We start from the raw sequence: 12,161 nt of genomic DNA, 5'->3' as shown, positions 1-12,161 counted from the left end.
AAAAAGGAAAGACAGGAGAGAGACACCTGCAAACTTGCTTCACCACTCAAAAAGCTTCCCCCCTGCAGGTGGGGACCAGGGACTTGAACCTGGGTCCTTGCACATTGTAACATGTGCACTCAACCAGGTGTGCCACCAGCCAGCCCCCAAAATACTCCTATCTCTACTAAAGTCATTTGGAAAATGGTCTGGAGGGTGGGACAGTGGATAAAGTATTAGACTCTCAAGAATGATGTCCCAAGTCTGATCCCAACATCTTGTATGTCTGAGCAGTGCTCTGGGACTCTCTCCCATTAATAGATACGGAGAAGAAAGAGGAGAATAGAAAGGAGGGGAGTGGGGCAAGACTGCACCCAGCAAGGAGCCTGAGGAAGGAGAAGGAGAAGGAGGAATGGGAGGGAGGGCACTGGGGTGCTGGTACATACTGAAGCAAAAGGCCCTGGTTGGGGGAGAGTTCTGCAGACACCTATCACAGAGAGACGAGAAGCTGTACCCACGTGTCAACGACTGTACTGTAAATTATTAACCCCCAATAAAGTGGCATTAAAAAAGGGGGTCTACACAGAAAAAATAGGGAAAAAATATATATAGTTATAGGTAGATAGTGATAGGTAGAAAGTCAGCCCCTATCTGTGACCTTGGGAGAACCACTGCAGTTTCCAATGAGGGAATAGGGACACAGAATTCTGGGTGTAAACAGTGCAGAATCATTCCCGTTATCTTGTGATTTTTGTACATCAGTATTAAATCACTAATAAAAGCTGGGTGTGTGTGTCCTGTGTTGGCTTCATAACCAATGATCCCCCCCCAGTGCAATTAAAAGGATTCTGTGCAGCAGAGAAAGACCAGCAGAAACTCACATGCCCACCAACAGGAAGACATGCTCCAGAGAACAACTGCCCTGATGATTCCGCGGTGTACAGAGTAAGCACCAGCAAACCCTTCCGTGTGAACTGTCCGGATAACAACAACAAACAGAAGTCACCGCCTCCCCCACATTCCCACTGCAGGCAGAAGGCCAGAAAATGCCAGAACTGGAAATCCCTTCTTTAACTCTCAATATCCGGCCTCATTAATAAAAATATCTCAGTTTCTTCGATGCATGTTAGAGACACTGCCATCATTAGAAACATTTTCAACTGGCTTGTTTATACAAAAAAAAAAATCAAGTTGGATTCCCAGTAGAGGGCAACATTCCTCACTCCCGGAGTCCTTGGACACACAGTTTCTCACACAAAGCACAACACAGGGATGAAGAGGAGGTTCTTAGATGTCCCGGCACTGGTGTCCTATCAAGTCAGTGCCCAATTCATTCCACACACGCTGCCAAGGCCGTGACGGGGAACTGCATCTGCTGCGAACATCTCCGCTCAGCTGTCTAGGAGGATGGAGAAATCTCTAAATTTGTGCTACTTGGCGCCAGGCCTCTGGCTGACATGACTCCCGGTTCTGCCCGGCTCGTTTCCAGCCATACGGGAACTCGGCGGCACAGCTCAGCCTCTGCTGTGCCAGCACCCGTCCTGGACGGGCTCAGGGCAGGACATTCTTCTTCCACTCGCACCGCTTAGGCTCAAGAGCGAGGGCAGGTTCAAATCCCTCAGCTGGAGCATTTGACCAAGGAGAAGAGGTTGGTGTGGGGGTAGAAGTGACAGGGAGAGAGCCCCCTGAGGTGACAGTCCATGACTGGGGCAGCAAGAGGTGTTCTCTCCCTCTCAAGTAATTCTTTTATTTATTAATTTTTTATTGGATAGAGACAGAAAGACATTGAGAAGGTGAGGGTCGGGTGGTGGCGCAGCGGGTTAAGCGCACATGGTACAAAGCACAAGGACCAGCGTAAGGATCCCGGTTCGAGCCCCCGGCTCCCCACCTGCAGGGGAGTCGCTTCACAGGCGGTGAAGCAGGTCTGCAGGTGTCTGTCTTTCTCTCCCCCTCTCTGTCTTCCCTTCCCCTCGAGATTTCTCTCTGTCCTATCGAGCAACAATGATATAAATAACAACAACAATAATAACCACAACAATGGTAAAACAACCAGGGCAAGAAAAGGGAAAAAAGAAATACCTCCAGGAGCAGCCGATTAGTGGTGCCCCAGTGATAACCCTGGAGGCAAAAAAAAAAAAAAAAAAAAAGAAAGGAAATTGAGAGGGAGAGGGAAAGAATCAAGAGAGACACCTGCAGCCCTGCTTTCCCATTCACAAAGCTTTCCCCTCTGCAGGTGGGGACCAAGGACTTGAACCTGGGTCCTAGCACACTGCAATGTGTGCGCTTAACCAGATGTGCCACTACCAGGCCCCCTCTCTATCCCCTCTGCCCTCTTCATTTCTCTCACCATACATAAATGTATAGTTTATTTATTTATTTTTAAAATAATGAATTTATTTATTTATTCATTTATTCATGGGAGAGAGAGAGGAGAGAAAGAACCAGGCATCACTCTGGTACACGTGCTGCCAGGGACCAAACTCAGGATCTCATGGTTGAGAATCCAATGCTTTATCCAGTGCACCACCTCCATGACCACTGTATATTTTATTTTAATGAAAGAGATGGAGAGAGAGAGAGAGAGAGAGAGAGAGATCAGAGCACTGCTCAGCTCTGGCTTACGGTGGTGCAGGGGAGGGAATCTGGAACCTCAGAATCTCAAGCTTGAGAGTCTTTTTGCATAACCATTATATTGTGTCCCAGTCCTCCCTTTCAATTTTTCTCTGTCCTATCAAAAAAGGGGGGGGGGGGGAGTCGGGCGGTAGCACAGTGGGTTAAGCGCACGTGGCGCAAAGCGCAAGGACTGATGTAAGGTTTCCGGTTTGAGCCCCCGACTCCCCACCTGCAGGGGCGTCGCTTCACAAGCAGTGAAGCAGGTCTGCAGGTGTCTATCTTTCTCTCCCCCTCTCTGTCTTCCCCTCCTCTCTCCATTTCTCTCTGTCCTATCCAACAACGACATCAACAACTACAACAACAATGAAAAACAAGGGCAACAAAAAGGGAAAAAAAAAATATATATATATATACACACACACACACACACACACATACACACATATATGGAGAGAGACTGAAAGATGAACGCTTCCTTCCATGCAGTGGGAGTTGGACTTAAATCTGGGTTGTGCACATGGCAGAAACAACACTCTCTCCCAGTGAGCTGCTCCACCAGGCTTGTCCTCACGGTCGTCCCTTAGGGCTAGCCTGACCTGCAGTGCACCATGAGATGAAGAGTGCTGTGAGGCCTGCCAAACCCAGACTATGGTGATAAGACAACTATACTGAAGACAGAGAAGAAAGACCTGAGGGATGGCAGCATAGATACAAGTCCTCACAAACACTCCACTGACTGCAGGGCCAGCGGGCATGGGGACTGAACTGAACAAGTCTGATGGTTCTAACTTCTCTGAGTCTCATTGGAATGGGAGCAGCCGTGCTGCTGGCTTGCTGACTGTGAGAACAGGGACTGATCAGCTGATAAGCCACTGACACTTAGGAAGTGTTTGGAGCGATGAATGAAATGGCTGGCAATTCTATGGCCCAATTGAAAAACTAAACCACAATGATACTTGAAAACAAACAAAAAGCCCCAAGAAAACAAAGCCAACTGGGGCCTGGCTTTCAACTCTTAAGTATTGCCTCCGCTTCCATGAACAAAAAAAGACGATTACCAATTAAAACATTGCCTACTTACCCCGCCCTACACACACACACCTCTTGTAGTTGGCTAGGAAGCCTTTTTCCAGCGGAAGTGTCAAGTAAGTCTTATATTTCTAGAACCTTTGTTAGATTTCTAAATGTGGCTATATATATATATATATATTTTTTTTTTCTTTTTGTCTAAGCACTCGTGAGCAGAGGCTGGCAGTCAGTACTTGGTCAGTACTTACACACCGGACACTCGCTTAGCAATAGGGCTGCCACTCCAATCCTCCCTCCTTCACCTTCCTCCCCTTTCCCAGGGCCTGGGGGGAGAAGCCGGAAGGTGATCCATGCCTTGGCTTAGATGGTACCCCAATCGAGGGTGTTGCTGAGGTGTCAGGGGGGCATCAGCTGGCCCTCCTAGAATCCCACACCCATCTCATTCTAACCAACGTTGGAGGTGGTGGCTGAGTACTAATCAGAAGGGTGGAAGCTGTGGTCCGGGAGGTGGCACAGTGGATAAAAGCGTCGGACTCTCAAGCATGAGGTCCTGAGTTCAATCCCTGGCAGCACATGTACCAGAGAGATGTCTGGCTCTTTCTCTCTCCTCCTATGTTTCTCATTAATAAATAAGTAAAATCTTTAAAGAAAAAAAAAAAGGTGGGAGGTTATGTATTATGGTACCTATGAACTAAAAAGTGACCCCAGCAGTGAAATCACACATATTCAAGGTTAAAAATAGCACAGTGGGTGGAGTGTTGGACTGTGAAGTTTAAGATCCAGAGTCCATCTCTGGCATTGCATGCTTGCATGTGTCAGAGTGATGCTCTGATTCATTCTATCTCCTTCTCTCTCTCTCTCTCCTTAACAAGTTAATATTGAAAAAAAAAAGGGGGGGTGTCAGGCTCACATGGCGCAAAGCGCAAGGACCGGCGTAAGGATCCCGTTTGAGCGCCGGCTCCCCACCTACAGGGGAGTCACTTCACAGGCGGTGAAGCAGGTCTGCAGGTGTCTATCTTTCTCTTTCCATCTCTGTCTTCCCCTCCTCTCTCCATTTCTCTCTGTCTATCCAACAACAATGACAACAATAACTACAATAACAAGGGCAACAAAATGGAATAAATAAATAAATAAATAAATAAAAATTAGAAAAGGGGGGGTGGGCACACCTGGCTAAGCGCGCAAATTACCAGGAGCAAGGATCCCGGCTGAAGCCTCCCCTCCCCCACCCACAGGGGGAAACTTCAGAGCAGGTCTGCAGGCATCTATCATGCTCTCTCTCTCCGTCTCCCCCATCTCATTTCCCTCTGTCCTACCCAATAAAGTAAAAAGGAGGGGGGAAAAAAGGAAAAAATGACCACTAGGAACTGTGGGCTTGCAGTGCTGGCACCAAGCCCCAGTGATAATCCTGTGACAATTAAAAAAATAATAATTAAAGGGGGGGGGCGCTGGGTGGTGACACACCTGGTTGGGCGCACACGTTACAGTGCGCAAGGGCCCGGGTTTGAGCCCCAGTCCTCACTTGCAGGGAGAAAGCTTTGCAAGTGGTGACGCAGTGCTACAGGTGTCTCTCTCCCTCCCTGTCACCCCCTTCCCTCTTGATTTCTGGCTGTCTCTATCCAATCAATCAATAAAGATCGATCTGAAATCCCCTCACCTCGGGAATCAACCGGCGTCTCTTCACACTGGAGACAGAATCCGACTGACTGTCGCCAGCAGGCTGCTTCCTTTTGCTGCAGTCCTGGAGGACCGTGAAGACAGGGTCCAGCGGGTGTTTCTCGGAAGGCCTGGCATTCACCGAGCAGTCCAGGGCAGCATCTTCGGTCTCGGACTCCACCTTCACAGCACTGATTTTCAGAACTGGGGGAGAGAAGAGCTGGGGTTTAGCAGAGGAGACCACTGGGCTGCTCTGAGCTTATCAGGGTCCCTCGAGAGACAGGTTGCTGGCAAACTGTCCTTTGACACTAGGCAGATAATAATGTCTAGTCACAATACAACTGTACTTTTCAACCCAGCAGTTTTTATCTTAGCATACAAAAATCATGTTCCAAGAAGATTTTATTCAAAACTGGTTTAAAAAAATACCTTTAGGGTATTGTCCGGGAGGTGGCGCAGTGGACAAAGCATCGGACTCTCAAGCATGAGGTCCTGAGTTCAATCCCCAGCAGCACATGTACCAGAGTGATATCTGGTTCTTTCTCTCTCCTCCTATCTTGCTCATTAATAAATAAAATAAATAAAATATATAAAAAAAATACCTTTGGGGAAAAAGGACCAAAAAACAGAGGAAGAGAAACAAATACTATTTTTCAAAAGATACTTTGAAATAACTTAATTTGGGGACTTGGGAGATAGTGTAATGGCTTTGCATAGAAAATTTCAGGCCTGGGGCTGCTAGGTCTCAGGTTCAATCCCCAGCACCACCAGAAACCATATACAGAGTAGTGCTCTGGTAATAATAATAATTGTGAATTTTTTTCTGGGTGGCCTGGGAAGTGGTGCAATGGATAAATATTGGAATTTGAAGCATCAGGTTCCAAATCCAAATGCCAGAATGATGTTCTGGTTCTCTTGCTCCTTCTTTCTCATATATTCTCAAAGATAAAATTTGTTTATTTATTTTGCTTGTTTTTATTTTTTAATATTTTGCCTCCAGGGTTATTGCTGGGGCTCAGTGCCTGCACCACAAATCCACTGCCCCTGGAGGCTGTTTTTTCCCTTTTGTTGTCCTTGTTGTTTATTGTTGTTGTTATTGTTGTCACTGTTGTTGGATAAGACAGAGGGAAATCGAGAGAGGAGAAGACAGAAGGGGAGAGAAAGACAGACACCTGCAGACCTGCCTCACCGCTTGTGAAGCGACCCCCCCTGCAAGTGGGGGAGCCGGGGGCTCAAACCGAGACCCTTATGCAGGTTCTTGCACTTTGCGCCATGTGCTCTTAACCCACTGAGCTACCGCCAGGCCATTTGTTTATTTCTGTTACTGCCAGGGTTATCACTGGGGCTCAGCACTGGCGTTAGGAATCCACTACTCCTATAGCCTTTTTTTTTTTTTTTTAATTTGATATGACTGAGAACTTGAGAGAGGAGAGGGAGGTAGAGCAGGAGACAGTGACACCTGCAGACCTGCTTCACCCCATGTGAAGTGACCCCCCTGCAGGTGGGGAGTGGGGAGCTCAACGTGGATCCACGTGGATCCACGTGGATCCCCACGTGGGTCACTGTGCTTCATACTATGTGCACCTAACCTGGTGCACCACTGCCCAGCCCACAAAGATAATATTTATATATTAAGTTTTTCTGCTGTTAAGAAGAAAACGATACTTAGGTAGGGGCAGATAACGTAACGGTTATGAAAAGAGACTCACATGCCTGAGGCTCCAAAGTTCCAGGTTCAATCCCCCCACACCACCATCTGCCAGAGCTGAGCAGTGCTCTGGTTAAAAAAAAGAAGAAGAAAGAAGAAGAAGAAGAAAGAAGACGAGACTTGTAACCGGTGTTCAGTTGTATTCAGTTGGAGGACTGACAGAGCCCAGGGGTGGTAAGAAACTTTTCATGGCATTAACTTATCATTTTAAAAAATTTTTAATTAATTAAAGACTTTATTTATGAGAAATGATAGGAGAGGAAGAACCAGCCATCACTCTGGTACATGTGCTGCTGGGGGTTGAACTCAGTACCTCATGCTTGAGAGTTCAATGCTTTACCCACTGTGCCACCTCCCAGACCACAATTATTCTTTAAAGATTTTATTTATGTTATTAATGGGGAAGATTGGAGAAGAGAGAAAAAGAACTAGACATCACTCATACTGGTATATGTTCTGTCAGGGATTGAACTCTGGACCTCATGCTTGACAGTCCAGTGCTTTATCCACTGCACCACTTCCTGGACCACATCTTTTTATATTTTGGAGCCAAGTAAGTATACAAGCTAACAAAAACATTAAATCAAAAAAAATTTTTTACAAGATCTTTTTTTTTACCTTCATCTACATCTTCACTGAAATCAGTTGCGTTCATCTTCTAGTCCACTAAATGAAAAGACAAAGACAAAGTCTTAATTTATTGCCTGCCTGCTTTTTTTTTCTTAATATATATACTTTATTTGATAGGACAGAGAGAAATTGAAAAAAGGTGGGGGACATAGAGAGGGAGAGAGAAAGATAGACACCTGCAGCAGGGAGGGAGGATTGATTTCAATCCCTACCCAGGAGAAATCCCCTCCCCCATGCCACCCTGGCTCTGGGTAAGAAGGTTAAGCTGACATTACTAGGGACAGGAGCATCATGGGAAGTGCGTCCTCTTAGTCTTATTCTGCACAAGCTCAGAAGTAGCCAGGCCTCCAGTATGCCTGCTGGGAGCACTTCTCCAAGACTGAATGTGGGCACAACATTATCTGGAAGCCCGAGGGCCACTCACAAAAGGTGAGGACCACTACTTGAGAAAACCGAGTCTTACAAAGCCCCAGTCTGGCTAGTCGACTTTATCAGTCTTAGCCACGAAATGAAGAGGCTGACTCATGTCGAAGACTGTGAACTGAACAGAGAGCTCTTGGGATTCCAGACGGTCTGTGGCAACCTGCACTGTCTGGGATTGTAGCCACTAGCCCCGCATGGCTACTGAGGACGTGGCTGCGGCTAGTCTAGGTGATGTGCTGTCAGGCAGGTGCACGCGCGCGCACACACACACACACACACACACACTCACACACACCCACACACCCACACACTCACACACGCACACACCCACACACTCAGACACACACACACACACACACACACACACACACACGTAAGGATCCCGGTTCGAGCCCCCGGCTCCCCACCTGCAGGGGAGTCTCCTCACAGGCGGTGAAGCAGGTCTGCAGGTGTCTTTCTCTCCCCCTCTCTGTCTTCCCCTCCTCTCTCCATTTCTCTCTGTCCTATCCAACAACGACGACAACAATAACTACAACAATAAAACAAGGGCAACAAAAGGGAATAAATAAATATGGTTTGTTTTTTTTTAAGTTGCTACTGGGCTGGGGAGATAGCATCATGGTTATGCAAAAAGACTTTCATGCACATGGCGCCAAGTGCAAGGACCGGCATAAGGATCCCGGTTCGAGCCCCCGGCTCCCCACCTGCAGGGGAGTCGCTTCACAGGCGGTGAAGCAGGTCTGCAGGTGTGTCTTTCCCTCCCCCTCTCTGTCTTCCCCTCCTCTCTCCAATTCTCTGTCCTAACAACGACGACAACAATAATAACTACGACAACAACATAGCATAATGGCCATGTAAACAGACTCTCATGCCTGAGGCTCCAAAGTCCCAGGTTCAATCCCCTGTACCACCATAAGCCAGAGCTGAGCAGGGCTCTGTTAAAAAATAATAATAAATAAAATTAAAATATGGTAGTTGTGTTCACATTAGGATGCAGAAGGACCTGGGGCTAAGCTCCAGTCTCTCCGTCTGTAGAGGAAAGCAGCGCCAAGGTGTCTCTCCCTCTCCCCTCGATTTTTCCTGGCCTCAATAAATTATAAATTTCAATCTAAGAAAGAAAGATCATGCCTGAGGCATCTCAAGTCCCATGTTCAATCCCTGGCACCACCATAACTCAGAGTTCATAAGTGGTGCTCTGGTCCCTCTCCAAGAGATGGGGATGGATAGATATACACGAAAATTTAGAATTATACACCTGGTTTGCATTATATTCTTCTTGGCACGAGTCTAGCCATTCCTTCAAAGGAATTGAGAAGTCAGAAGCTTTTAAAAGCAGGTTTTAAAACATTCAAGCTCCACGATCTGGTCCAAGCCCTTCTTTGTAGAGGGGAGGGGAGGGGCATGCTGGCGCCCCGTACAGGCTGCAGAGTGGCACCACTGTCTCAGGTGCACAGGAGAAAAAAACACAAGGCAGCAGTGTGGCAATAATATTTGGAGAGGAACACACATGACAGACAGCCTTTAGTGCTGACTTCAGGGAGCTGTGATTGCCACACGTGACTAAGCTAGCTGATACTCAGTTCCCATCTTGACAAAGGGTCCGAGGAGGTGAGAAGTAGGAGTATCTCTTGTGACGTTTCTATATGGAACGAAGGTGCCATCACCAAGCTCAGTAACCAGTCACTGGACAGCCATGGAAGGATAAGCCCCTCTCCCCCTTTCAGGTAAAGTAGCTCACGGGGGAGATCGCTCAGCTGGCAGAGGGTAAGATTTTTATCCCTGAGGCTCTTGGTTCAAGCCCTGGGTATACTGGCTCCACTCTCTAATAAACAAATAATAATAAGTGGTCCGGGAGGTGGCACGGTGGACAGGGCATCGGACTCTCAACCATGAGGTTCTAGGGGCCGGGTGGTGGCGCACCTGGTTGAGCGCTCATGTTGCAATGCTCAAGGACCCAGGTTCAAGCCCCCGGTCCCCACCTGCAGGAGGAAAGCTTTGCGAGTGGTAAAGCAGGACTACAGGTGTCTCTCTGTCTCTTTCCCTCTCTGTCTCTCCCTTCCACTTGATTTCTGACTGTCTCTATCCAAAAAATAAATAAAGATAATTTAAAAATTTTTTTTAAAGAAGTATGAGGTCCTGAGTTCAATCCCCGGCCGTACATGTACCAAAGCGATGTCTGGTTCTTTCTCTCTCTCCTCCTATATTTCTCATTAATAAATAAAATATATTTTTTTAATTTTTTATATTTATTTATTTATTCCCTTTGTTGCCCTTGTTGTTTTTTTATTGTTGTAGTTATTATTGTTGTTGTCGTTGTTGGATAGGACAGAGAGAAATGGAGAGAGGAGGGGAAGACAGAGAGGAGGAGAGAAAGACAGACACCTGCAGACCTGCTTCACCGCCTGTGAAGCGACTCCCCTGCAGGTGGGGAACCGGGGGCTCAAACTGGGATCCTTTCACTGGTCCTTGCGTTTGGCATCACCTGCACGTAACCTGCTGCACTACCGCCCAACTGCCTAATAAAATCTTTAAAATCATCATCACCATCACAGGCAGGGGTAGATAGATAGCATAATGGTTATGCATACAGACTGTCATGCTGAAGCTTCCAAGTCCCAGGTTCAATCCCAGCACCACCATAACCCAGAGCTGATCAGTGCTCTGGTTAAAATATATATGTGTGTGTGTGTGTGTGTAATCTCTTTTTTTTTAATTCATGTATTTTTATTATGAAAGAGACAGAGAAATAGCGTGAGGGGAGAGACAGGGAGAAAGCTACCTGTAGCATTGCTCCACCATTCGTGAAGCTTCTCCCCTGCAGGTGAGGGACTGGGGGCTTCAAGCTGGGACCTTGCAGACAGTAACTCGCACAGCTGCCATCACCACCTGGCCCCTAAAATAAATCTTTATTTAAAAAAAGTGGGCAGAGGTACATAGCATAATGGTTATGCAAACAGACTCTCATGCCTGAGGCTCCAAAATACCCGGTTTAATCCCCTGCACCACCATAAGGCAGAGCTGAGTAGGGCTCTGTTAAAAAAATTAATTAATTAAAATATGGTAGTTGTTTAAAAACAAATCATTTATTTTGAGAGAATGAGAGTGGAGGTGGGGAGGGGGTAAAACAGAGAGAGAGAGAGAGAGGATACCAGAGCGCAGCTACTCGGCTCTGTTATAAGATGATGGCAGAGACGGAACAGACTTGTGGCCTCTGAGGCCCCAGCCATGCAGCTTTACTGCTTTACATGAGCTTTACATGAGCTTCACTGCTCAGCTTTAGCTGAGCAGTGAAGTGGGGGTGGAGGGCAAAAATAGAACGTCGCTCTAGATAATACGTCGACTTAATCAAGCAGTCGCAACGCTCACTCGGCACTGGGGCTGAATGTGGTGCACTAAGTAACTACCAGTGGGCAGATGCACCCCCGCCGCATTTCCAGGAAATCCACGCCTCGCATTTGGTGATCCCGGAGGGAGACACAAGCAGACAGGTAGGTGGGGGCACGCTGTTCTTTTTAGACAAGAATCTGGGCCACAGCCAGGTGGAGTCAGGCCTCTGGAGGAAATACACTTCAGGCTTTCTCCAGACGGCTCGAGCTTGCCAACTGCCTTGGCAACCCTGCCACACACAAGACCACATAACGAACCCCTTCCCTGAAATCAAAGGCAGAGGTGAGGCTGGAGAACAGATGGGGGGAATGGCTGGCGGTGAGGCAACAGCATACAAAACAGATCCTGGAGAGAAAAGGTGGCAGAGAGAGAGAGAGATGGAGAGAGGGAGTGTGGCAGTGAGGCAACAGCATACAAAACAGATCCTGGAGAGTAAAGGCGGGAGAGAGAGAGAGAGAGAGAGAGAGAGAGAGATAGATGACCCATTTGAGGAGGGGGAAAAAGTGTCCAGGTCAAAGGGAAACACGAGGATTCTAAATGAAAGGCAGTAAGAGGAAGAGCAGACAGTGAGAAAAAAACAAACAATACCCAAGCTGAGGAGAAAGCAGAGCAGACAGAATCACAGACGCGCACAGGACGGGACGGTTATCTAGCAGCCATCCATGCCATGGCGTGCCTGCCAGCGGCTGCGCTCCTCACAGAAAGAGCAGCTTGAAGCGAAGAGGCAGGTGCTGGG

At 47.4% G+C, this 12,161-nt stretch overlaps 1 protein-coding gene across 3 annotated transcripts in view; it reads right to left on the bottom strand.

The window, feature by feature from the left end:
* The window catches only part of BEND3 (BEN domain containing 3), a 45,567-nt gene that overhangs the window by 7,165 nt on the left and 26,241 nt on the right, over nucleotides 1-12,161 (bottom strand). For 2 of the 3 annotated variants that reach the window (XM_060190683.1, XM_060190685.1), the window contains exons 2-3: nucleotides 7,604-7,651; nucleotides 5,279-5,481 (exon numbers count right to left, since the gene is read on the bottom strand). In XM_060190683.1, coding sequence (XP_060046666.1) covers nucleotides 5,279-5,481; nucleotides 7,604-7,640 — 240 coding nt within the window. In that variant the 5' untranslated portion in view covers nucleotides 7,641-7,651. Of the gene's footprint in view, nucleotides 1-5,278; nucleotides 5,482-7,603; nucleotides 7,652-10,817; nucleotides 10,932-12,161 lie in introns of all 3 variants that reach the window. The other variant, XM_060190684.1, reaches the window with a different exon arrangement.

Source organism: Erinaceus europaeus, chromosome 4 (genome assembly GCF_950295315.1).
Source record: "Erinaceus europaeus chromosome 4, mEriEur2.1, whole genome shotgun sequence".
In the NCBI taxonomy this organism is placed as follows: domain Eukaryota; kingdom Metazoa; phylum Chordata; class Mammalia; order Eulipotyphla; family Erinaceidae; genus Erinaceus; species Erinaceus europaeus.
Note: the sequence above shows the minus strand (reverse complement) of the source record. Positions and strands in the feature narration are given on the sequence as shown.